The 26799-nt window shown below is 38.3% G+C and overlaps 10 protein-coding genes across 10 annotated transcripts; 4 read left to right on the forward strand and 6 right to left on the reverse strand.

The window, feature by feature from the left end:
• Positions 1-334: 334 nt before the first annotated feature.
• Positions 335-1063, reverse strand: OCT59_012828 (uncharacterized protein; the record flags this gene model as incomplete). The annotated part of the gene is made up of 1 exon (XM_066140394.1): positions 335-1063. One exon carries the CDS (start codon positions 1061-1063, stop codon positions 335-337), a length of 729 nt encoding a protein of 242 aa, XP_066001279.1.
• A 76-nt stretch (positions 1064-1139) lies between these two features.
• Positions 1140-1547, reverse strand: OCT59_012829 (uncharacterized protein; the record flags this gene model as incomplete). Its single annotated transcript, XM_066140395.1, has 1 exon — positions 1140-1547. The coding sequence occupies one exon, from the start codon at positions 1545-1547 to the stop codon at positions 1140-1142; it is 408 nt and encodes a 135-aa protein (XP_066001280.1).
• Positions 1548-2629: 1082 nt separating this feature from the next.
• OCT59_012830 (uncharacterized protein) lies at positions 2630-2893 on the forward strand (the record flags this gene model as incomplete). Its single annotated transcript, XM_066140396.1, has 1 exon — positions 2630-2893. The coding sequence occupies one exon, from the start codon at positions 2630-2632 to the stop codon at positions 2891-2893; it is 264 nt and encodes an 87-aa protein (XP_066001281.1).
• A 1207-nt stretch (positions 2894-4100) lies between these two features.
• Positions 4101-4487, reverse strand: OCT59_012831 (uncharacterized protein; the record flags this gene model as incomplete). The annotated part of the gene is made up of 1 exon (XM_025327397.2): positions 4101-4487. One exon carries the CDS (start codon positions 4485-4487, stop codon positions 4101-4103), a length of 387 nt encoding a protein of 128 aa, XP_025171549.2.
• A 404-nt stretch (positions 4488-4891) lies between these two features.
• OCT59_012832 (uncharacterized protein) lies at positions 4892-5170 on the reverse strand (the record flags this gene model as incomplete). The annotated part of the gene is made up of 1 exon (XM_066140397.1): positions 4892-5170. One exon carries the CDS (start codon positions 5168-5170, stop codon positions 4892-4894), a length of 279 nt encoding a protein of 92 aa, XP_066001282.1.
• Positions 5171-6351: 1181 nt separating this feature from the next.
• On the reverse strand, positions 6352-6648 carry OCT59_012833 (uncharacterized protein; the record flags this gene model as incomplete). The annotated part of the gene is made up of 1 exon (XM_066140398.1): positions 6352-6648. The coding sequence occupies one exon, from the start codon at positions 6646-6648 to the stop codon at positions 6352-6354; it is 297 nt and encodes a 98-aa protein (XP_066001283.1).
• Positions 6649-7317: 669 nt separating this feature from the next.
• OCT59_012834 (uncharacterized protein) lies at positions 7318-8184 on the forward strand (the record flags this gene model as incomplete). The annotated part of the gene is made up of 1 exon (XM_025311455.2): positions 7318-8184. One exon carries the CDS (start codon positions 7318-7320, stop codon positions 8182-8184), a length of 867 nt encoding a protein of 288 aa, XP_025171547.2.
• A 3181-nt stretch (positions 8185-11365) lies between these two features.
• OCT59_012835 (uncharacterized protein) lies at positions 11366-13617 on the reverse strand (the record flags this gene model as incomplete). The annotated part of the gene is made up of 2 exons (XM_066140399.1): positions 11366-12125; positions 12224-13617. The coding sequence occupies 2 exons, from the start codon at positions 13615-13617 to the stop codon at positions 11366-11368; spliced, it is 2154 nt and encodes a 717-aa protein (XP_066001284.1).
• Positions 13618-14310: 693 nt separating this feature from the next.
• On the forward strand, positions 14311-15381 carry OCT59_012836 (uncharacterized protein; the record flags this gene model as incomplete). Its single annotated transcript, XM_066140400.1, has 4 exons — positions 14311-14341; positions 14389-14501; positions 14577-14697; positions 15014-15381. The coding sequence occupies 4 exons, from the start codon at positions 14311-14313 to the stop codon at positions 15379-15381; spliced, it is 633 nt and encodes a 210-aa protein (XP_066001285.1).
• An 8189-nt stretch (positions 15382-23570) lies between these two features.
• OCT59_012837 (uncharacterized protein) lies at positions 23571-25887 on the forward strand (the record flags this gene model as incomplete). The annotated part of the gene is made up of 4 exons (XM_066140401.1): positions 23571-23740; positions 24141-24274; positions 24348-25254; positions 25350-25887. The coding sequence occupies 4 exons, from the start codon at positions 23571-23573 to the stop codon at positions 25885-25887; spliced, it is 1749 nt and encodes a 582-aa protein (XP_066001286.1).
• Positions 25888-26799: the final 912 nt, after the last annotated feature.

A 26799-nucleotide genomic window follows, 5' to 3' on the forward strand; every position in this document is an offset into this window, starting at 1 on the left:
AATCATCTACACTGTGGTTATACACTCCGCTGACTAAAGTCACAATTGTTACACCTTTTGTACTATATTGAAGGACACGTAAAATCCCTTAATTTGTCATGTCATATGCTGCTCTCTATTTTCACGGTGACACAAAAACCCCCCTTTTTTAGTTAAACGTACTCCCTCCGTTGTTCAGTTTATTTTTATTCCTCCCATTGTTTTGACATGGATTACCGTTAGTTTCAGTTGTCACAATTACCATTGTAAACTTCATCTGTGAGACAGTTACAATAAAATACGGAAATTGACACTAATCAGGTAATTCTACCTTATTGTGTCATCATTGTATTGTTTATCCAAAAACGAATAAAACTGTGATTACTACTATAGTGTTGTACTCCATAAAGTTTACATAGAAAATAGGAAGTGTTGTTTGAGACATACGTTTTATTACTGTCAGTTTCAAACGTGGACGCAGATGACGCCATTGATATCGCTGATAGTAGAGATTAAGCTTTACTTCGTACCCTGTGGGTAGTTTCGAATTAATCGTAGTATGACGTATATTGCGAAGTGATACGCTCCAGGTATTCCTTACCTTATTAAGGCATGCCTCCTTATTATCTGCTAGACATTTTATTTTGTGGAGCCACGCAGTAGGATCTTGAAGTACATTCCAAATGGATGTTCTCCAGGATTCTGCAAAGGGTTTGTGAACATTAACAGCGCAACATTTTTCTACAATATCAAGTAAACTACCCAGAGAGTACGAAGTAGAATAGTGAAGAACTCTATCGGCTTTTTCTGGTAAAGAAACCGCTATGTCTTCGGTCTCATGGGAACAACAATCTACGGATTTATTATAGTTAGCTACGTGAACATGGGCCTCCTCGTTAATCTCGCAACGAGTAGCTGTGGACAATTTATCACAGTTTTTTGCGGTATTCATGTGGCACGAATCATCGTATAATATTTCATAACATGTGACCTCCTCTCCGTTATTCCTGAAAGCATCACAAGAGAAACGGGGATCATCTTCTTGGGGAATGCCACAGGACTTATCTTCTTCTTTGTCAAACATGTGACACAAATCATTGTATAACACTTCATAATATAGAGAGTCGTCTCCTGGGTCAGTTCCATCGGCTTCATTTGTTTCAGCAACCAGAAATTGCAGGACAGATTTCATTAATCACTATCTCATTACACGTATCATCATATAACACCTCATAGTATACGAGGTAATTAGCTGGGCTAGTTATGTTATCTTCAGTTGCTTCACACCCACACTTTGTGGTACAAGTTTCAACGACTTCTACCGTATTGCACGTATCATCGTATACTATGGAATAGTAATTAATAGAGTCCTCCGGACTAGTGCCGTCGACTTTAGTTATTCCACATCCGCATTCCGTGGTACAAGTTTCGTTGGCTATTATTTCGTTGAACATAAAGCATAGATCATTGTATAATATTTCATAATACGAAGTAAGCTCTTCATTCATGGAATAATCAGCTTCTGTCATAATTTTCTCGTTCACAGTATATTCAGAAATAAGATGCATTTTTTCAAATGGAAGATTAGTGCAGTCCACGAGAGGATCAGGTTACTAAGATATTGTAACAGTTTTTTGTTAAAGATGCGACACAGGATATGGGCTTAAAATAAATATTACTGGGTGGATTAGTAGATAACAATATCTCTCCAAACAGAATATACCAATACGATTGAGGAACTCACATGCAATTATGACCAGTAGACCAGTGATAAATAGCAATTTCATTCGATAACAAGATTTTTTTGTTGTTCGAAATAAGCTCTAACATGTAAACAGAGAACAGAACGAAGATCCCAGAAATAAGAACAATGAAACCATGAAACCATGGAATGTTGATCTCTCCTGATCTTGTTTTGTGGACAGCCAATTAGATAGACACTTTCCTTCATCTGCCACGTTCTCTAGTGCTTTATCGACCCATTGAAATAACCTTTTTACGTCTCACCTTCGATGAACAGGATTCTATTTTACTACACATCAGAGAAGTAACACTTGACGAAAATTGCTGACCGTGTGCAGAAAATTCGGAATCCTTTGGAATCTGGAGGAACGAACTTGCATGAAAGAAGATCATCTTAATGCATACTATTTGTCGATTCCACACCCGTTAGCTACAAAACACTCTCTTTCTTTCTTGGGAGACATAATCCGTATCACCAACGTAAACGGGACAGTTATAGTTATCTGCCAGTGTAGAGATACCAAAGTTCGCAATTGCGTATATTTCATATGCGTGGACCACTCATACTATGTTACATTATCTTTATAGGAACTGTTGAAGGTAAAATAGCGAAACGTTACTGGTTTATTCAGTTACTATATTTCTTAACAGATAATAAGATAACATTGTACTACAAAAATGTGCTGCCTTATCATAAATTATTATATGTCCTACTGTGTACATACTGTCATAGTACGCTCACGAATTACTATTAACGTGTTCTATGCAATTTGTACCATCACTGGTGGGTACAAATGAACAAATCATTCGTGGATGAAAATTATATATATTAGTAGAGATAGTGCAAAAAACGAACCTGGTGCGGTTGTTCTTTATGCATGGAACAACTTCATTAATATCCGCAGTAATGGATCTTCAAAATGCCCATGCTAAAGCCAAGCCACGTATCTGCTCGACTACGGGTGCAATATACAGTAATGAGCATTGTTTGTTGGAAAAGGAAAGGCGAGAATGCATTAAAACTGTCGAATTTGGCTATTTTGTTATTCCAGTGAAACTTCCCGAAGGGAGAATAATTTTGCACTTCGAGCAGTACCTGACTGATCACCACCGTATTTGGGAGACAACTGAAAAGAATTTATTGAAGAATAACAGTCAACAAGGGAAATAATGTTATAACGGCTGCGAGATTGATTATTGGTGGAAAAAAGCAACTGCTGAGGAGAAATTAATTGTCAACAAATATCTTGTTATCAGTTGCAAACTGGCTAATGTGAAAAAAAAATGAGTACGAAAAAAGCTTAAAGATTGATTCGGTTATCATGCAAAACGCTTCTTAACAGTCTCGATAGGAGAATGTTAATTACATACGCATTTTATCAGACTATCGTGTGGATCTATTACGTAATACAATTACCAATTATAACACACAACTATTATGAATCACCTCAACACGTTTTCTGTACGCTATTGAGTGTTTATTGTATTTTTTATACGATGTCTGTATGCACAAAATTTATCGCACAATTATCGCATGATTATTGCACAATCTTTTTTCATAGGGCTACTCATGCCAACTCAATTTATATGTCAAATTCTCATAGTCTTCATACGTAAATCCATTTCAGGCAGGGACTTGTTAGAATTTCCGTATTTGCGGACCACAATATGTATGTCTCCTTCCTTTTTCTATTAGGCCATACATTTGGCCTCTCCTCTCTATGGTTCTCTGTGGTCCATATTATACGGAATCTACATTACTGTCTAAAAATTAGGACCCTCCGTTATAGTGATGGTTTTTAGAGCTGAAATTTTTGTGTCTCAATACCACACTACATAATGCTTCCCTTGTGTAGAGTGTTTCATTAGTCTACTCATTTTTGTTTACACATAAGTGAGCGTATGGAAGTTAATTGTGTGACTAGTTTTCATTCCTGCAAATTAGGGCTAGTGGCCTCTTCTAGTTATTGTGTACTAGCATGTCTTCAAAAAAAACATACAAGAGGATAATATGATTACTATCAAATGTATGAATTGTCATGCAAATAAGGACGAGGAATATGCATAGAATGATAACCATAACGATATATAGTCAAGAAAGTATATGTGGACCAGTAGTTTATTAAAGTAAGAAGAAACGCTCGAGTATGTGTAGTTATGTATGCGGCTATACATGGATAAAAAAGAACGGTAAACTTTGGAACTCATTGCAGAAGAGACATAATAATGTGATAAATTCTCATATGGGCTGAAAAATGAGACAAAGAGATAACTCTCTGCAGGAAATATGCAGTTATGAGAGGGAAAGTTAGTTTAAAACCACTTGCTTTTTAACTACTAAAGATGCATGCAAATGAGCCATCGCATGCATGCAAATTTTATAACTTATCATTCTTCGGCTGTTTAGAGTCATTATTCTCCATCCAACGTATTATCGATTTTTTTAACGTAGAAGTAATTTTCATTCTACCTAAATAAAATTCTTCTAAACTGTTGGCTCTAATCGCTTCGAACGCATTACACAGTTTTTTAACACTGTCTCTATTTAGGGACTGATCTAATTCTAGAAATTCTTTTTCACTTAGCCACACAAAATGTGGAAGTATCCCATTGTCAAAGTTTCGAAGAATTTTGTACTCTGCGTCACCCAACCCTAAATCAGTTGCTTTTAACCACGTTATTAGTTCTTCTATGCTGCCCATGTTCTCCATTTCTACATCAGTAGGAAGACGTAAATATTTTTTCTTGCCTGAATTATTCTCCATAGAAATTTAGAATGGTTTGTAAGACGATTCATTAATTCAATTTTAATATCGATATTCAATATCATAAAAAGCAAAAAAATAGAAGATAACATATCTATCAACGTATAAATTCTTATACTCGATTGGTGACCATCTTTAGTGTTACCTATCAACTGTATAACAACAAAAACATCATAAGTACGCAGTACATCAGGTACATACAATATATTGTCGTGTTAAGTCGCCTACTTCACCAACTTCTGGCTTACAGTAGGTATATATTTTTTAAATTAGCTAATTTTATCTCCAATGCACCTAGATACGGCACATGTATCATTAATTCACTTCGTGAGCAAAGCTCAATCGGAGATTGCCCAAGGGCAGAATCGCCAATACTAATTCCCAGCTTAAGGATTTGATAAACACTACAAGCCTGATGATGGTCTAATGGCTCTATAATCGACCAGTACAGGAAACCCCTTAAACTCAACCGGCATTTCATGAACTGGTATTCCGTTTGGCAAATCCACTGTAGCAATAATATATACTTTACCATCGACCACCCCTGGATATGTAAGAGATAACGGGATATCCTTTGCAAATTCGTACAATAGAGCACTCAAGGCATTATCAACTTGTTTATAAAGTTCAACATTCTCAATGTCAAGAATCTTACGATCACCAACAACAGGAACAGTAGACATTTTAATGCGTTGTCAATGAAATCAATTTTTAAATGTAAATTATTGCTAAAATTGGGAGCACAGTGACCTCGCATTACCTTGAGCGTCTTGCCCTACCCTCCACTCCCTACCTGAAAATGTACGTCTCACTGATTTTTCTTTAAACGGAGATATTTCTTAAACAGACAGTATACATGCCTTTACAAAAAATATAATTCAGAAAAATATCCTTCACTAAGTGACTATAATAGGTTTTGAACTATTATTTCTTTTACCTTAGAATGCATAGGTCTTCTTCCACATGTGAATAAATGTGCCATTATTTTTTCGAGTACTAAAATATCACTAGATTTGTATTTACATGACAACTAATTAATAATCATCCACTATTTTCTCGAATGCGCCCTGTTCTGAAGAACTTGAACAAGTTGTAGTGCTATAAAAATCGCATGGCGTAGAATTTCGCATCAATACTGGTTTTTTTGCTGGTTATAACACTACAATTACGATGTGTAAAGAGTCATTAAAATATATCACATGTTCGGTGTAAAAATGTCGTATGTTTCTCATGCATAATCACCTCGTATATTCATGAATGCCATCTTGAAACTCCATCCTATTTTTGGGAATCTATTCGAGTTGTAATGCCCTAATGTAAATTCGCTAACCAAGATGACTAATATCTTGCCCAAAGTGCAAACTACAAAAAGATAAGTTCCGAATCAACTGGATTAATAATATCGTTTTAAACAAGACAGAAAAGAATTTTTACACAGACAAAGGTTAGGAGAGTAATAATACATTTTTCCGCCGATCACTGAAAGAAACATGAAGCAATAAACATGTGTAACGGTCACATGCGATAACTTTCATGGTAATAGAAATCGATGCAAAGGAAGCCCCATGTATCTCATTAGTAAATTGTCGTTGTAGATCAAACAGTGATGGTGCTTCCGAGATGGTTTGAACAAATAGTCTCACAGACAATGAACTAATTTCGTGTGTTATGATAAGCATTTCTCTAATTCGATTATTCTTTCTTCCAGCAGTGAGCACTTTTTGTCATTTTTTTTTGTGTAGTCAATGAGGGCCTTGTTGTTCTTATTGACGACGCTTACTACTCTTTCAATATCAGACTGGAGTAGAAGAAAGCTAGCATCTGCTTTCATAAAGAGTTCTTTCAAGTCCTCATATGCGACTATCTACTGTTTATAATCCTGCACTGTGTTATTGAATCCATTCTGTAGTTTCATGAACTGTTTTTTCTCTGGACTGCCTTTAGGGTTAACGTCATATGGATTCTTTAAGACGAAGCCTCCCGAATAAAACTTCCCGTCATTTTTCACGTACCTAACGTGCGTACCATATTTAATGTACTGCCATGTCTTAGGCTCTACAATAGTGTACCCTGTTAGCTTCTCATTGGTGCTCCATTCACTCTCACTTTCAGCAGGAACACTGGCATGGCGAGTTTTCTGCTTTGTATACGCAGGGCTCATTATATTTATGTCTTCGGTATACTAGAAAAATTTCTTTACCGTCAGTTATTCCAAACACCGATAGGTTTACTTTAAACGCACAAGGTGCCAGTGCAAACTTTGGGCTAAGCAGCTTTACAAAAAATAGAGTGAGCGGAAAAATATATAAGTTCCTGATGAATTAAGAAATAACATGCGTATAGTGATAAAAACTATACACAACGAGCAGTGCTATGTGTGGCAGTATCGGGTCATACAATAATCACAGTTGTATACATTTTCGTATTTCATCGTAACGCTTTGTCCCACATATTAGTGTAGTTGCCCTACTTTTATATTTGCGGTATAGGGCATGCATAAAACCAGAAATCCTAGGTCATTACTTCTTGTTCACCTTATTCGGTAAATGTTCCTTTTCTTACCTGCAACTGATCGTGACCTAATTAGTGTAATAATTTTGACACTAAGAAGAGTCAAGATAATGCTACCACGTGGGTCATTGCGGTGCCACAAAAAAGTATTCAAAAAAGCTTTTTGTTGGTATCAAAGGGCGGCAAGGAAAAAGTTTCGTAATCACGTGACCGACCTACTCCCTGGACGAAGTAGACTATTTTCACTATTTCTAATCCTGGTATGGACCCCATGAATTCTAATTAAACGTTAGTGTGTCACAAAAGTATTATTGCAATTATGCGAAAAAGAGAGGACAAGACAAACGCTACACGTTATTCGGTGGGAGTTATTCTGTGTAGATTTAACGAGAAAACGAAACGGCCTGAAGTGCTGTTAGTACATAAAAGGTGCACATACGCTTTTGCTGACTTTGTTCATGGAAATTACACTTTATCTTTTTGGGAGTCCGAAAAGACCCCCCCTCGGGCACCACCTTTGACAGTGCTGGTGGACCAAATGTCCACAGAAGAGCTAATTATATTATGGACGTTGAACTTTGACTACATTTGGCATCATTTGTGGCTTAGCCAGTACAATACCGCCCTTTACACTAAGAAGAAGGAAAAGTTTCGTGCGAATTTCATCGGCCAGCCAGAGAATGGACAAAAATTAAAGGAACACATCCAACAGATAAAGGGTGCTGGTTTCTCTCCCCTCTGGGAGATTCCGAAAGGGCGACCCCTCAACAAACAAGAAAGTGACATTTGTTGTGCCACACGGGAGTTACAAGAAGAAACTGGTGTTACCAAAGAAGAGTACCGTCTCTTGTTTCCGTCTTCCTTTCCGAGAGTATTCTATCACGTAGATGCGGGTGTGCGGTACATATACAAGTACTTTATCGCAATTGCCAAGCCTGAGCTGGCCAGACAAGAACTACATGACAATCACACGAACAAAGTCCGTGAATGTTATCGGATGGGGGAGGTAGACAACGTCTGTTGGGCAGATATAGAAAAGATCAGAAGCCTGGATGGACCAGATAAGTGGCTTGAATTTTTGTTGTCTCCTGCGTTTAAATATATAAAAAACTATGTACAAGGGAAACCCGAAAAGTCCGAAACTGTGCATGTACGAGAAACTAACGGACTCATCCGTGTAAAATAGCAAGGTGCATTTTCTTGAGCATAAAACAGACCATGCCGAGAGAGTTAGATTTTTTCCTTGGGTCGAGGAGGACCCATTCCTGAGTAAGAGTTCATGCAGTGAGTTCTACTGTTGTGTACGCTTCGTGTCCCTTCAGTGTCTCTATTGATGAGATTGTACCCTTTCGTCTCTGACGACTAAATGGTAGCATAAGAAACTTCGCTCTTTGTGGTTTGTTGATTCGGCACATAATCTTCTTTATCAATCGAAAACTATGATATACCAATGCCGACCACTTATCATGCACACACAGAGCGCTCCATAACAATTTACAATTGATTGTGTAATATACTTGAATGCGGATTAGTCGCAAAATACTTCCGCAGGAAAGGGATTTTATATGTCCATTAACTATAATTTTGTACCGTAACTACCATTGAGTGCGTTGCTTCAAAGTCAGTGAAACTAAGTATACTATGTTAGGTAAGAAAGGGTAACTTTCAAAGGTTACAAACTAATGCTTATAATTTCGCAACCGCTCTATTTCGGTGAAAGGTTGTAGCTGAACCTGTCATGAACTTCAGCTAGCGAATTTTCACGGTAACGATACATGATACTCGATGGTACAGTCCCTGGAGGATTCCCTTCAGGCATAGCCAATCACGGGATATTTCTTATCACTAAACTAATAACAGTGGCTCGGTATCCCGACCAGTGTGTATTTATAGTGCACGAATAGTAGACAAAGCCTGGCGAACATTTACTTGGAAATGTACACAAGAAACATAATTACTGTACCACATTGCCTAACACCTTTGCAGAGGAAGTTCCCTTTGAGAAAGCCCAGATTTTTTTCGTAGACCTGAATTAAGTATTACCATAAATGGTCTACAGTTATTGATTACTTTAGTAACTGGTAGCGCATACAAAAAATAGGTGGTCTTAGGGATAAGTTCCCAATGATAAAGAAAGTGGATTTTTTCGTATACGATCCGATTGTCTTCCAGACTTTGTCTATTATTTATCAATAGATAACTTGTGTATTATCGTACTGGTCACATACAGCAGTCGACTATTGGTTGAAACAATCATTCATATGTCTATACTAAGCCCGCAAATCAATGAAAATCTTTGTTCTTCACGCCTAAATGCTTTTGTAGACTGGCCATAACCGTAACAGGATATAATTTTATTGTATGAACATGTAAGTGATCTTTGGTAGTACACAGTGTTATAATCATTGTAGACTTCATTCCAGTGCAAGTGACAATACTTAATTCGCCATTGCTAATATAATATTTATTCTCTTGTTTATCGTAAACAGTGGTCATTGTCTCGGGTCATACAAATATTTCAGTCGGGACTGTTCAAAGAACAAAATATGCTGTATGAAGTTTACCGTTATACTATACACCGTGAATAAAGTCAACAGACTGTGAAACTTTTTTCGAAAAAATGTTTCCTCGGGAAATGATAGAGTCGTATGATTTATTTGGTGTGATATCATCTAGTATAACATTGTGCAATACACGAGTAATAAACTTCATACAGTAAAAGATGGCGCAGTTGGAATCATATGCAATGCACGTGACACTCTGAACAAATGTTAAGAGTGTCATGTGAGACTACGTATGTCAATGATTCACGTGATGCTCGAAGTAAGAAAGATAGATACCTTACATACAAATTTTGAAGATTACGAAGCTAGAATTTAGTTAAAAACAACATTAACATTTGAAAGCTTTGCACCTGGCAAGTGAGGTTCCATACATATCTTAAAATGTTTGTAAGATAAGGACGATCATTATCAGGAGCTTCGAGTTTCGTCTACTATTGGTCTATTATTTTATTGTTGATTGCTATCGATAACGATTATTATTTAATCAGTCCATCTTTTTCAAAGGGATCCCCAGTTCTACTTCGTACCCAAAGGATAGATTTATCCAGGAGATGAGACACTCATGCATCTGCTTTGTAAGCTTTACCTAATACGATTTCTACAATTCTATGTGTAATTATACAATCGAAGTACGTGAGGATTCACGGAGAGTAGTAATATCAAATCAAATGTGGCTTGTTCATGTTGCGGTGGACTTTTCTTGTATACGGACTGTTCTACTTCGTACCCATAGGAGCAGATCTCCTATAACCTCTCGAATTAGTCCGTAGGACCTTCAAAGAAGTAAAACATTTGGTTTTATGGGTAGGTTTTCGTTTTTCTAAAGAGTTCAGTCGCACATGGTATTGTACTAGCAAGCGTCCTATCAAAGCAGCAAAAAGAAACGAAAACAGCGAATTCAAAGAGGATTAGTAGCAATCTTTGTGGAATTGTAATCATTGCGAGGTGTATTCACCATATATTAATACTTTGTGATATTCGTTTTCGATCTCATTTGCGTGCATACTCATTTGTTATTTTGGAATAGATATCTTTTCTAGTAAGTATGGATGTCATTTGGCTTAACTGCTAACTAGGGAATATGTTAAAAAAATGAAGTAGTGAGAATACGGAACGGACATTGAATGACAATGTGGTCATTGAATAATAGAGTAAGTGAGAATATTCTTATCGAACAAAAATGGATGACAAATCGGGACCATTAATACATTTGTAGTGTTATATGCATGCAGACTACTAGTAAGTTCCACTTCATAACTTATCCATAGCAATTACACCATCATGGCAATTCAATCCACCATGAACAATTATGTCAACAGATGTATGAGTTACCCCAAAAGCGTCTAAATTTGCGAAGTAACACATATCTTAAAACCTTTAAAGAGCGCACCCTATGGGCCTATGAACGTAGGTTCCTACCTGAAAGGTACGAAGTAGAACCTCCTCCTCCACTTCCGAAGGAAGGTCTGAAGACTAATTTCACTCCATTTTTTTGTCGACATTAGTCTATTATTCATCTACATAATTGATAATGTTTGTGCATAGTAAAAAATTGTTCACCATATTAAGAGCACAATGCGAAGCAATGCCCTGAGCGTCTTACCGCTCAACCACGCTGTTAACAGAGGAGGTTCTACTTCGTACCTTTCAGGTAGGAACCTAGGTTCATAGGGTATTTCCTAAGACCTTTGAAGTAAGTACTAGAAACGTATTCTAGGGCAAGACGGTCAGTTTCTAGGGAGATGGCTCGAAGAGTACTTCTTTGAAGGTCCCAATAGACTAATCGCTAAGGTTTATATGAGGTCACAAATAGCTCTCTAGGTTACTTATACTATTGAATACAGTAGCTATCATCGCAGAGTGTTCATATGCTCGTCCGGGGACAAAAATAAGGGAATTCTTGTTTTCTCGTAACAACGGTTCCAGCACCTTCCATGTAGCTTCTATTAACGTATCATCTGTTTGTTTTTCCCCTTTTTTCGAGCCTGAGTTTGCATTCCAGTACAAATAGTATTCTTTAATATCAATACACTCATAATCACTCAAGTGGACACAAATTAAGTCGTAGTTTGTTGGGCCCCAGAAAAGTAAAGTGCCTAACGGTGCAACGGTTTTGATCCATTCATGGAGACTAGTAATCGTCTGCGTAAAGGAGGTAGCGAGCCTACTACGGTCCAGAATGCGTAGCCCAGAAAACTCTTCCCTGTCTTCAACTACACCGTCCAATGTTTTGTGGAACACAGAGTAAATGTTATTGGTGCCCGGTGCAAAAACAATGCCTCCGATTTCTACAGGAAACTCATTATCAGCGTCGTGTAGTACCAGTACATCTACTGCAACATATGCGGGACTTTTGGGGCGGTGGACTAAACGATTATTTCGAATGCTCAATATTGCGGCAGTAGAGGATTTCAGTGCGATGAGAGCCCTAGCAACGTCATTCACATAAGCATTAGATGACGGAGAGACCTGTAAGAACCACTGTCTACCATCTCTCGTATTCAAGAGTGTCCCGTTGTGGCTGCCAATCATAGCAGAATAAATAGCAGTCTGATTCAGATGGCTAAATAAGTGGGACCCGTGCTTCATTTCGATAAAACGAAGAGCACGGCCATAGTGGTTAACGACAGAAAAATCTAAGGTTCCGGTAACCTTGCCTACGCTGCGTGCAGAACGGTGGGGGTTATCTCCATAATGACAATCTTTTGGTACTCGAGTTCTTGTGCGCCAAGAATAGCACGAATAGTCTGTGTAGTCTGTGCCAGCTGCAAAACAGAAGGGGTAAACGATTTTAGCCGAGAAGAGACAGTCCACTGTGTCCCAGCAGAAATGCTAAATTCCAGCTGAGCAAAGTTATATTCGGGCTGAATATTGAACGAAGATACAAATTTACTGATACGCTGTGAGTTCCACTGCATCCATGGTTGTAGAACGGCATAGTACTCTCCGGCACGTAACTGGTATATCCCTGGTTTACAGTGCTGGAGACTGCTACGGGAGGTGCTTAGGGAGATTTTCAGTGATTTCCACTGGATGCCGAGGGATTTTGCGACAAGCGCTTCTACAAAGCATCCCACGAAATCAGAGTCATTGTGAACAGGAATATCTATTATGGGTGCACTGGTTTGTTCTTCTGACACTGTAAACAGGTGGCTCCATGCCCCTAGACTAGCTGGGTCCTCTTTCACCCCAAATATGCTCTGCACGGGTACGCTCATCAACCATACTCTGGGTGGGATAAATCGCCCGCATACTATTTCTCTCGGGATGGTGTTAAATAATGGAAAGGGTTGCGTCTCCCCCTGGAATATGATCAGGAGGTCACTTTTGGCACGGGAAATAGCGACATACAACAGTTTTAGGAGGCATTCCTTGGTGATTCCGCCAGTATAATAGTGGGCATTAGGTCGCAGTACTACCACACATTCTCGTTCTGTTCCTTTGAACATATACGAGGTACCTATCACATACGCATTAGGATCCATGTCGGCAGTAGTGCTCGACTGAATCTCTTCTCTATCAAAGATTTCTATTTTGGCTTCCGGATTTTTCCTATGGAGTCCTTCTCGAAGAGCAGTGATTACCTCTCGCATTTTGAATTTCTTAATCGTCACTGGTCCGATGGCATATGCGTCTCCAGGGGAATAATTACTCATTCGTTCTGCAACACTAAAGCCCTCCTCTGTATGGATTTCGCTGGCTCCTACTATGTGGATCTCTCCACCCCCCTCCCTAGTGGGAATCTGGTGCAGAAGGTTAAGTCCGGGGAAGAATGTGTCATTGAACCAGTTCAAAAGCTTCACTATATTTTTTCGGGAACGATGGTTGTATCGTAAGTATATCTTTTCACGGGGACCAATCTCCGCCCACAAATGCGAGAACCATGTGGCTCCTGGGTACAACTCCTGCCGTGGGTCTCCGGCAATTATCCAATGCCTCGCCCGGATTTGTTTGATAAGGGCCTCGTGCAGAATAGTAACATCCTGTGCCTCATCTATTAACACCCAGTCCCACATGTCAGAATTGCATGCCTTTTCCCTAATTGCGGTTTCCATTGCGATACGGTGATTGTTCCGGAGATTTTTTTGTTCTCGTGACCAGAAGGCGTATTTATCAAAAGTTACTACGAACAATCCTTTGCGGTGGGACAAGTCTCTGTGGTCGCCATGTGCCACGTTCCCTATAAAAAATTTTTATTCGGCACACTCCGATTTTTTTCCGAATATTTTGAAATGTCCCGAATATTACTGAAAATATTCCGATTATGTTGCGAATGTTGTTTTAGTTAAATTTTAGGAATTTAACATAACTGAATATTTCTAGAAATATTCCGAAAATAATCCAGTTTTATATTTAAATTGAATATACTCCGGAAAAGCAATTTCATGTAGATCACTTAATAAATTATAGTAACTATTAAACAAGTAAGTGGACGCGTTTAAAAACATATATATAAGTATAAAAAACGCGTTTTAATTTAAGTCAAAAAAAAAAATAAGCTCGCAATAAATGATTTTGCTTTTTAGAACTTGATTCTTATCATTTTTTTTTAATATTACTATTACAATAATACTTATAAAATATTCAAAAAAATAAATATTGACATATTAACGGTAAATATAAAATAATAACAATGCAATAAGTAATATTATTTGAGTAGTAGTTCAAGGATAAAAATTTAATGAGCTTTTTAAATATTCTGAATTTACACATAAAATTACTTTTATTTGTAGATTATAGGTGATAACATGGATAAAAATAACAATAATAATTCAAATGGTATAACCAATTTAGAATCCACTCCAAGTATAACTTTATTATTTCAGCTACTAGCGAATCCAAAAGTTCTGCTATCCAACAAACTCCTCCTGCACCAACTCCAACGCCTATTTCTACTGTTATACTTTCAAATACTCCTACAAGAATTATTAACACATCGGTAATTAAATACAAAAATGTTTCAAAAATAATATTAGTGATATTAATAATAATTGTTAGTTTCCACATGATTCAGTATACAAAATCTATTACAAAAGAAGAATGTATGGAAACAACGGAAAAAAATGAACAACCAAAAGAGGACTGGGAAGATTTTCTCCATTTATCATATGTTACATATTGGACTTATCAGGCAAGTATAATTTTACAATTTTATAAATTTAACAATATGTTCTAACAAAGAATTTGTAAATTGCAGAAATTGCAGAGAAACTTCGGTAAAATTCAAAATGTTATTAATAATTTAAGTTATATGTTTATATCTTCCATATTCTTAAACTTAATTAACTTTTCTAAACTATTATTTAGTTTAAAAATGATTTCCAACATTTTCTGTTTCAGTGGGAGACTTTATTTTGCAAAAATGGCTGTAGATATTGTTGGAAATTGGGTAATATTTAGTTTGTTATTATTATGTATAATTTTAACCTGATATTAATATAAATTTTATAGCTGAGACTGAACGTAAGAAAAAGTTAAATAAACTCATTAAAAGGTATGATCACCTCCCAACGAAAATGTATCACTCCCCCTTATCCAAAACTCAAGAAAACAAGTCCAAATTCACAAACACCAAATCATTATCAAGTATTGATATTAATGTCCAATTGTCCTCACCTGAAGTTATTAAGAAATCTACATCAACTCCTTCTAAAACAATTATTGAAGCATCTTCAATTACTGAAATAACGAACTGGTGTTCACAAATACAAGAGGATTCGAGAAATTCTGGTATATTTATAATTTTTGTTAGTGTTTACAATATTTATAATATTACAATTTATAATTTGATAAATATAAGAAGCAATAAAAGTTTTTAACTAGAATAACGAAATCAAGTTCAACAAAAGAAAAAAAACAGCTAATAACCGAATTACTACTTGAAAAAATCGTAAGAAAGCTAAAAAATAGAATAAGTACTTTCAGATAATAGCTGGAAAATATGAATAAAAAGAACCGTAAATCTGTAATATTCAATAAATTTTTCTGGATACTTTCAGATAATATATATTGTAAAATATCTGATAATATTCCGTTTACATTCATAAAATTTACTGAGCAATTTCGGGTAAAATCTGTAATTATCATTCCGAAAAATGATCACTTTCCGTAGTAAAATCGGATAATAAAAATTGGAAAATTTTCAGAATACATAAACCAGATAAAAATCGGAATACATCCAAAAAAAATTTTTTATAGGGGTTGAATGTGCCCAGGCGAGTCTTAAAATTCTTTACTGCGTTGTTGTTAAACATCAGTACTAAAATACGGTCAACTTTCGTCGAAATAGCTGCAGTAAAGGCACACAGTGTGGTGGTCTTCCCTCCTCCCGGACCAGCAGATACTATTATTCGTTGCTCTGTCCACCGCTGGAACAAAACTCGTTAATCGTCATCTGGATGAAAATTTGGAGGAAAGTCTAGGACCTGTTCGTCGGCACTGTTATCTTGTGTGGGCATATTTGGTTGCCTAAGGCTCGCCATTTCCTATTAACTATTACTTGAAAATATATTGTTTGAATTTATCAGACCTACCGTACACTGCTTACATCCTTGAAGCTATAACACTACATTCCTAAAGAGCAACTGGGCGGGTATTCGGCTCTGTTGACTATTGGTCACTATTTTTTCCTATACAAGTTATATGTCCAACCAGTGTGTACGCCCTTAAACGCAGGCGCTGGAGGAGACCAGGTTTGCACTCGTTTTGTATTGCGCAGTTGTGCATTCATATTACCATCTACGCCACCGCCTAACAAAGACACAAGAATGTCCTGACGTATGACACAATAATATGTAAGGGTCTGTGAAGTTTCCCAAGGAGCAAATTGCTTCGTAATACCATGACCGTGACCTTTGCAATGTGCTCATTATGGAACTGGCGAACCATTTTTCACATGTGCCCTTCAAACATCGAAGAGATATTCACGTAAAAAATAAATATTTGCCGGAAGATACTTACTGTTTATAAGCCTTCTCAGAATCGTATAATGAATCAGATTATTCTTGTATGGGCAAATACCCCCTCTTAATGTTATTTCGTCAATGGTATGAAGTAAATTGATCCACAGATTCTTTATTACTGTGCAGTGGCACCGTAAATTTTTTGTAACAGACTAAAGTACTAGTAGGACACCCTTATGTGACTAAAGCCACAGTTTCTAAGACTGCTTTTTGTTTTACACCTTTCTGGATAAAACAGGTCTATGTATATTGCTTAGCAAATTCGGGATTTTGGCATTAGGAGCTACCCATGGGACTAGTTATATTACTAAACGAACGCCCCCTTTATTATTTTCCTATACGCTATGGCATGTCCCGTCGTGAAAGAATTGCGTTTAATGGCGACATATTCCCCTACTCTCCCTCCTAGCCAAACTATTGCTGGGTCTCTAAGCTCAATCTGTCCAATTTGGTACGAATAAACATTCTTGTCAGCTAACTTGATTGGTTTCACTACTTTTTCCGTCTCTTCCTTTGAAAGGATCCGGTGCTTTGGAACATATAAGTTTTCAGGGACTACCACTATGAAAGGATCATACGTGTATGCATTATAAAACGTCCCCCCCTCCAAGTCCGTTTCTTTTGCACTAATGGACTGATAATGGAGAATAGTACTCCTGTAATGTGTTTTTCGTAGGGTATCTTCGGGGGCAATGATTATCATTTCGTCTAGCCTATTATCTTTCGTTGCTGGTTCGCTGTGAATACTTTTCAACAGTTTCTTTAGCTCTGTTATCGTTTTTGCGTGTCTGCTATTCGCACCAAGTACTATAAAAACTGCCCAGTCCCGTTTTCCCCGTGGCTGATTCTGGAGTGCATCTATTCGCACGTAACCGTTAGCTCGTATATCGCTATAAATTCTATGTTTATCCATTGTAGGTGGGGTTTCATTTGGGCTTAGGCTTCGAGCAACTCTAGTCATCCCCCTATATTTTAGGAATGAGTTTACGATGTTTGTCACTACTATAGTTTCTACAGTTTGAATTGTCCCCGGCATTGTGCATATTCTCTTCAACCATTAATTCAATATTGCTAAATTACGGATAATATTCTGAAAACTGTTTCTATTTTATAATGCCTATTTCAATCAAAGGGACTATCGCTAACGAAGGGACAAACCAACGACTATAACAGTCCGTTAATCTCGTTCCATTGACAGAAGAGTGGTTCTGTAATTTCTTTTGAGGGCTTCGAAGAGTAACGGGGAACATCGTAAACAAGTTTTTTGTTTAGTGCAGTTGCTAACGTTCCTTCTCGTTCTTTTCATTAGCACACATTTTGCATAGATTGAACATCGGAATTGAAATAAAAGCTATTTTTATCACAAGATATTTTTTAATGTAAAAAGTATCACATGAATGATCAGATCCGCTACATAAAATTCAATTCGTGGGTAAACCCTAGAATCTATTTTTTTGCTAATGTTATTTTGAAAATCGCACAATGTTGAAAACAGGGAATGCATATACAAGAGTCGATCTTCTATTGTCTGCCAGAATTTAGACTAGTAAATACAATGGAAATTCAATGAAAAAGTTGACGGAAACCTATTTTGATATGATTAGTAAAAAACTGAAAAGCTATCGTGACCAGGACCAGTTAAAAAATCGAAAGTTCGATGTGAATGCCTAGACGTGATTTTTCTTGCGTGGGATCAAAAAATTTATGTTGTTTTTGTCAAATACGTATGAGATGGGTGCACAAACCAGGAGATGCGGCGTAATGGACTCTGGATAGGATGATTAATTCTGAAGGACATGTATAGGGTAATGTAAAGCTATCGTGTTTAAAGTGCAATAGAGCCAAATATATAGATCGATTTCGTAGATACTCGAAGAATATATAATTGACAGCGAATATGAAGATTCGGACGAAACTGAAGATGACACTGAAGATGAGTAAGTTAATGCTTATACAATTTACGCATTTATAACCTAGCTCCGCATGTTCGTTAGTCGATGTAATATGGTTTCCATAGTATGAACTACATGAAAATCATACCAATTTGATTAGTGATTGATAGAGAAAATGTTGCACAACGAGTGTTTACAATTATTTTCATAGCAAGTAAGCCTCTTAATCTTTCACCCAACATGTACACTGCTTACTATAAGAGTCTGTTCGAATAATAAGTAGTAGTGAGGAATGTCCTCAAGATTAATCTCGATTAGGATGGGTACCACTTCTATCTTGGATGAATGGAGAAAAATAAGTTATGATATACGTCCCTTTCTGCTCAACCATGCTATCAACGGCAATGTATTAGGTTATACAGAAGTGATTGAGCGACAAGGGTTCAGATGACAGTTGTTCGACCCATATTTTATGAATGACGTATTGCTTACTGTCCCATCTGAGTACCGAGGTACAGTATTTTTACAAACTTGTATTGATTCCTCTTTGTGAATTGTCTTTCTCTGGCCCATTGTTACCAAAAATAAAATTATCGTACACCGTAAATATAACATAATCCATGGAGGTGTATTGACGTAATGAAAGAGTCACCCGTTACCTTGAAAAAAGCAATCGATGTGAAAATAGTGTGAAACTGCGCTAGTGGGATTAAATGTCTTTTCTGTTTGTGACATTCTCCTGTTATTTCAATGTGAAAACATTTGTTTCCATGTGCCAGACTAATGGATTAATAGTCAACCAGAGGAATTCAACAAAGGTTTGGTTCGTAATTGTAATCGTTATTCCGCCAATGACATGAGTATATTAAAAACACATGGTATTCCGTAGTTTGTGTGCTGTTGTCTTTTCTACACAGTAATTATATACCAACCTAGATCACCTCTACTGATATTGTCCTTATTTTTTCAGACTGCGTAGCAGAAGGCAGAAGCAAAAATCGCCCGGCAGTGCGGATGGTCACTAACAAGGTGTCTCATGCAAAAGTGCAATAGTGTGTCTGTCGTACCCACCGGCCCGTTTGGCCAAATTATTTAGTAATGATGTTTCTCGGTAAAGTCATGCGGACCATGAGATACTAACTTCTTTGAAGGTCTACGGACTAACTTGCATCTGCAGAAGTTTTCCTCACGGCACGTCAGCGAAATTTTCCTTGGCAAAATTGATTGACAAAAAATCAATTGAATTGGAATTCTGGGCTATGTCCACGAAGTGACCAGTAATTTTTTATTTTTGTGCAGAAGGGAAGAATTGTCATAGTGTACACTATCACAATCTCCTGCAATTCTCTGCTGAACAATAGACGAAGTACATACGAGAAAAATATTTAGTAAAATGTATCAGCAAGCGAGGACTTCGAGAATGTGCAATCCGCCCTATCAATTAACACTACAACTGAAATTTCTGTTCCATATCATCGTATTTTTGTGGTGCTTATTATATATGTTATGAAGTATTTACTAAACACCGCTATCCAAGGATATTTTTGTGTTTGCGAAGTATTATCCCTTGGGACATTAAAACAAAAAAGTAGAAACATATAGTCGTAACCAAATCACCTCGAAAAGAATATATAATTGCCCTGTCGAGGAAAGAAGGATGGACAAATAAGTGAAATAACAAATGTGTCGTAGAGGACTTTTGGAGCAAATATGCGGACTATCATATAATGTGTGTGATTCCAGGAGTGCTAACCCGCAAGTGTCTTGCTGTTTTAATGGAAAGATTAGAGTGTGCTCCATTTACCTCAATGGACATAATGTGTTCGTAGAATACGGGGGTATTATCCATAAAGGCAGTACATAGACAAGGTTGGAAACAGAAATCAGAAATACGTCTTCATATTGATTCGAATACTGTTGTAGACCATTTTCCGCTATTTCATCTATAAAATGCGAACGGGAAGTATTTCAATTTCTACAGTATGACAAATGCAAGTTGCGACATAATTTCATTCTAACCTATCTTGACCACTAGTTCACGTAGATCAGTATCTTTCCATTACTGTCAGAAAAAGGTCTTCGACGTACAATTTATCAATAAAACGTGTCCTATATTTTTGCCATACACTATGTCGAGGTCACATGAGATGCGACATTCGGGTATCCATATCACATGACTTACTGCGTAATTTCGTTTACGTAAAGAAAACGGAGTGTTGGTCACTTCAGCAGGAATATAATTAGTTTTCACGATTAACATGATAGTTCTGGAGGTATAGGAGAAGAAACGTATAAACATATTTTACTGGAATTTTACAATATAGGGTCTGATGCGAAGCAAAAACTTCATCGTTGATGACCTGGAATCCATTTTCTCAATAACACAAAAAGCGGGTTGATGGATTAAAGACACTATCACTACTATTAATCACATCACTGTAGAGGGATCTGATTTTTAAGTGATTCTTTCTTCGATATGTAAAAAACGGAATTCGAAATTTCCCAACACTGTGTAGAAATTAATGAATAAAAAAGAGTAGTTGAGCGGCAAGGTGATCAGCGCAAAGCGCCCCACAGGTGGGTTCATTAAATTGAAGAGATAAAACTCATTGATTCTGTCAACACACTTCTCATGATAGTTGGCATTCCACAGATTCAAAATTTTTGATAATTGCATTTACTTCGTAAGCTTAGCCTATATTCCTACACATAGTCAACAGATATCCTCGTAAGAGCCATCGATCATATTTTTTATCCATTTGGCTGAAATGACACCCTGTTCTTCGCAGTCCAGCCAAAAATTCGGTAAGGAAATGTCGGAGACTGCGCAAAGGGCACATGAATTCGTTACGAAATGTAACGTCGATCATTCCCGTCGACCACTTACGTTCTAGCACCCTTCAGGTGTAGTGGTGAGCATATTTTTTTGGAAAAAGAAAGAAGCAAAATACGTAAAAAATGCATAAAAACTCTCTAATATGGACATTTCCTACATTCGTCATTCTAAATAATTTTGATCTTCGAGCCTCTCCCTACCCTCTGGGCAAGCTTCCTCTACAAAGGTTTTAGGAAATTTGTTCATAAGACTGATCACCACCGTAATTTCTGCAGTATATTCTGTGGTCGCTAAATCTGCGATCCACTTATTTGTCTTACAATGTTCGTTCAATAGATATGTGCGTTAGCTAGTAACAATGCCATATATGGTCCTGGTAATGAGTCGCCCGCACAACACGTGCCAATTTATGAGGAATATTTTTTTAAATATGCGCAGCATAGTTGACGGTGCCTCTATGGTTTCATAATAATAATCCCGAATAGACTTCAACGGGCTAGGTTCATAACCTTACCTATGCAAACACATGAGAAGAAACTGTGGCTAGTACCAGTTAGCGATTTCAACCGGTATTCAATTGAAATATTTAGTTCACCCTAGTTGTACGTGCGTAGTTTAAATAGAATCTTATATGTTAATGCGTTTCGTTTCCCACATCCTCAATTGCAACTGAACGAGATGTACAAACTAGCTATTAACTATTTGAATTTCGCTGGGAAGTATATATGAGTATGAAGAAAATATTTTATAACGGCTCTGTACTCCCAGGTATACCCTCTCGTGAACTACTGGTAAAGGAACTAGCACGTTTGAAAAAGAAACTGACTTCTGGTAAAGGTGGATTGAGTAACGGTAGCCCTTTACTTTTTATGCCGATTGACATAGAAGATAGGGACGAAGGCCCTAAGAATGAAAAACAGTATGTCTTAAGAATGTATGGCCCCCTAGAAGATGGCACCAAAGTGTGTGTCAAAGTGACGGGGATACTCCCGTATTTTGACATCAGAGTCCCCGACGATGAAGAAAATCACGTAGGATGCTTAAACCAAATAATAGAGCTATTCCTGGCCAAAGCACGAGTATATGGGAAAGAAGACAGGACAGAACAAATTTTTGCGCATCCTATTCGTGGCTACCATACTAGCCCAAAACCGTATATAAGAGTGTACACCAAAACACTTGGACTGAGAATGCGGGCCATGGGTCTGCTAAAAGAATTATCGCTAAAAGAGATTCACGAAATGCAAAAAACCTTAGAAACCCAAGGGAATGCAGAAGAGTTAATAGAATCTATCCTAAATGGGATCAAAGCCTCGATTGCAAAACAAAACAAACACCGTGCCTCAAGTTTATTTTCGAGACTGTCACCAGAGGCGCTGAAGAAACTCAGAAAAGAATTAGGCCCTAAACTGGAGTTAGCTTCAGACGATTCAAGGTACTACAGAAAGGTAGCACGGGAAAATAAGCTGCCCATTGCCGGGTGGGTGATTATAGAAAAATACGAGAATGTCAAAAAAGGGTTATCCAATATCCAAAGCGAATCAGTATTGACCCGTTGTAGGTACTTGCTGAAAGCCCCCCTTGCTAGTATAAAAGCGGCTCCAGAGAGTAATACGGTTGAACTGACTGATCCTACGCTTATTTTCACTTGGGATATAGAAACCTACACCCCTCGAGGAAGGGGGCATTTACCTACTGCGGTCTATCCAGAGGACAGAATCTTTATGATAGGGATCACTGTCCACTGGAAAGATGACCCAACTCCTGTGAGACAACTATGCATAACTACCATGCGAGGGATACCCGCAGATGACCATTGGACAACCATAATATGCGACAACGAAAAAAATCTCCTTCGTGCATTTGCACTGTGCTGGGAAGAGTTAGCCCCAGATATCCAATTAGGATTCAACGACTCGTGCTATGACTGGGTATTTCTAGTCGAGAGAGCAAAACAGCTACAGATACTACACGAGATGTGGAACCACATGACATCCCGCCCTAGAGGAAAAAAAAATATGGGGGATACTGTCTTCTGATGGGATTATCACGGGAAGAAAACCAACGATGACATTGAGTTGTGGGTACAAACTATGGACCATGCTGGTGACGAACGGGTCAGCAAGATACACAACGATGAGGAAGAAATAAAAATAAGCCCAGAAGAGACTTTTAGGTCCTCTTTTCTAAAGATCCCAGGGTGTATCCTATTGGACGTTCGTGCTTGCTTCAAAAAAATATACCCACGGTCTGAGGTACAGAATTCGAGTTCTCTGAGTTTCTATCTTAAGCTCTGCGGTCTCCCGAGTAAAACAGATATGCCCATTAATCGCATGTGGCAATTGTATGAAGAGGCCGTGAACGCCACAACTCCCATCGAAGAAATGAGAAAAGTCGCCGAGTACTGTATTACAGATGCACTTCGTTGCCAGCAGCTGATGTTACACCACAACGTAGTAGGCGACTATCGTGAAGTTGCTATTATCTCGTATGTCTCTTTCTACGATTCCTGTTTCAATGCAGGAGGGATAAAGGTCTGCAATCTGCTAGGGGCGTATGCTCATGACAACAATATACTGGTAAGCATGTCTCCCAAGGAGTGCACGTAAAAAAAGGTGAAATTTCCCAGAGCATATGTCTTCCCCCTGAAAAAGAAATAGAAGACAAACGCCCCGTTATTGCGTTTGATTTTGCTTCTTTGTATCCTAGCATCATCATGGCCTACAATCTCTCCCCCGAAAAGATCATTCACGCCCCGTCAGAATATGCCGCACTGCGCTGATGCGAGAACTTACACGAGATCAGTTTCTCATGTGAAGGAAAGGACGTGCGTGCATGGTCGGTTCGCCATAATAATGTGCAGGACAAGATGGGACTATATCCTCTAGTGCTGCTAGACTTGCTGACGCAACGGAAATGATTGAAAGACACGTTCCTTCTCGTCAAAAAGGCGAAGGAGTCCCTGGAGAGCATAATCGCCCGAGTAGAAAATGGGGATGTGACCCCCATCCAGGCTTGCGATGTATTGGCTACGGATAGCACCCCTGGCCTAGACCCTGCTAAACAATGAATAGCGTGCATCATACAGCAACAAGGCACCCTGAATAAAGCGGCTCTACTGGACGCACTAAACACCGAGCACAAGTCCCTCTGCTTCCAGTATACTTATACCAATTCAAAACAGACCGCCCGCAAGGTGTTTATGAATACATTCTATGGTGAAGCTGGAAACAGTCTCTCCCCATTTTTCCTCCTTTTCCTTGCAGGCGGGGTCACTGCGGCAGGACAAGAACACATAAAATCTGTGGCCCAGTTTCTCAAAGATAAAAAGTACCGCATTAAGTATGGCGACACTGACTCCCTCTACATTGTCAGCCCAGAGGAATCCTATGATAATTGCGATAAGGATTTTACTGAGGGCCGCATTTCTCTGAAAGAGTATTGGACGGAAATGGTCAGGGTCACTATGCGTATTATGCCCCCTTTGTGCAAAGAGATTAATGCGTTCATCCAAGAAACTAACCAAACCTCCTTTCTCAAAATGGCATACGAAGAAGTACTATTCCCTGCGGTATTTCTCGCAAAAAAGAAGTACTTTGGCATCGCCCACGTGGAAATCCCTAACTTCAGCCCCAAGGAGTTATTTGTCAAGGGGGTGGACATCGTAAAACAAGGGCAATCTGAGCTTTTTAGGGATATAGGCAACCGCATAATGTGGGCAGCCGTTTCTGTCCCAGAGTCTACTACACAGAAAAAAACTCTTTTGCATATAGTGGAGGACGTCCTCAAAGATGCGATAGAGCATACCTCCCCTACAGACCATGAGCGTTTTGTCCAAACTAGTACATACAAAAAACACAAGGACAATAAGTCTGTAAAACAATTTATTGAGCGCATGAAAGCTCGCCGCCTTAGCGCTTCTGCCGAAAACGAAGGAAATGATTCTGACTTACCTAGTGAAACCTTTCTCTATGAAATTCCCGAGTCTGGGGACCGTTTTCAGTATGTTATTACTAAGGTTGATGACTACGACATTTATGGGAGGAAGATTTCTCTATGAAAATGCGATCAAATGGAGTTCCCCGCCGTGGCCAAAGCTCGGGGTTGCCCGTTGATATAGTCTACTACCTTACTAAACAAGTTGTGGGGCTGTGCGCTCGGTTCGTGAATGGCAAGCCTCAGTTTCAACCTCAGATTGGTGGTACCTCTTCTCCAAATTTTAGCGAAAAACAAGTTGATGAGTATTCACAGAAAGCCGCAAAAAAATATCTGGAGGACTATATTAAGGGCCTTACTCAGAATTCTTTGAGCTCCTTAACTCGTAAACGTATGTACACCTATATATACGAAAATTCTATGCGAGAGGCACGCCTTACCCTTTTTGAGAAATTTGGCATTGTGGTCGCTGACACTCTGCATAGGCCCTGGCTTAACTTTGGAAATATCGTTACCGAGGATTACACCAGTGAAGAAAAGTGTCGACAAAATATCACATCTTTGACCGATGCATTTGTGCAGTCCCTATGCTCTAAAATTCCAGAAGACTGGAACAAGAGTGTTATTTATTCTGCGGGCCTTGTCGTGGACCCTTTTACCGGAAAAACTATCTGTGGCCATACGGACCCTGTTGTTTGAACGATATAAGGAAGCGGAATGGAGGAAAGTTATTAACTCCCTTTCCGAAGTCCGAAAGATTGTTACTCGATATAGGGCTAACATTTTCTCTCTGATACGTATTCTTCGTTCGCAGGTAGAAAAAGTCGATCACCAGTCTGTTATTGACATAAGCGATTACATCCTCAAAGCTATTCTCCCAGGCGACTGTGAGGTTTTATCAACATTTTGGGAGAATTGGATTGGGTATGCTAGCATTGAAATACTTATTTATAAGGCACGACTATTGGACGAGTACTGGAAAACGCAGACAAGCCAGCTTTAGTGTGCAATCTGCATGGAATAGCATTCGGCCTATACAGTAACTTTCCATAGTCGAGTCTTGTCCCAACCTACGATAGTACTTTAGTAATCTACTGCATCTTCGTTTTCAGTTAAATTCTATACGTGTAACTAGATCAAAAATGTGATTGCATCATCACCTCTGCGATCATTGTTAATAGTCTAGTACACACAATCTCAAAGGAATGGAGTTTCAGTGGTGAGCATAATTTTTTGGGCGGAGCCTTAGTCTTTAGACCTTCCTTCGGAAGTGGAGGAGGGGTTCTAGGGACCTACGTTCATAGGCATAAAAACTGTCTAATATGACAATTTTCCTACGTTCGTCATTCCAGTAGCTTTAGCTAGTTTCACTGAAACCTTCCGAAGGGGGAATAATTTTCTCTTCGAGCCTATGAACCTAGGTTTCTAGAACCTCCTCTGGAACACATTACTTCGTACTATCCTCTAGGTAATTCCTAAGACCTGCGTGGTATTTACTGTAGAAGATTATTAGGAAAGGTATACAAAAAAACCTTTAGTCCATTAGGACCTTCGAAGAAGTGATTTTTCGAGGAACGAGGAAGAGGGGCTTGGCGTAGCCTTTCGAAGAAA

Source organism: Rhizophagus irregularis, chromosome 20 (genome assembly GCF_026210795.1).
Source record: "Rhizophagus irregularis chromosome 20, complete sequence".
NCBI classification, from domain to species: domain Eukaryota; kingdom Fungi; phylum Glomeromycota; class Glomeromycetes; order Glomerales; family Glomeraceae; genus Rhizophagus; species Rhizophagus irregularis.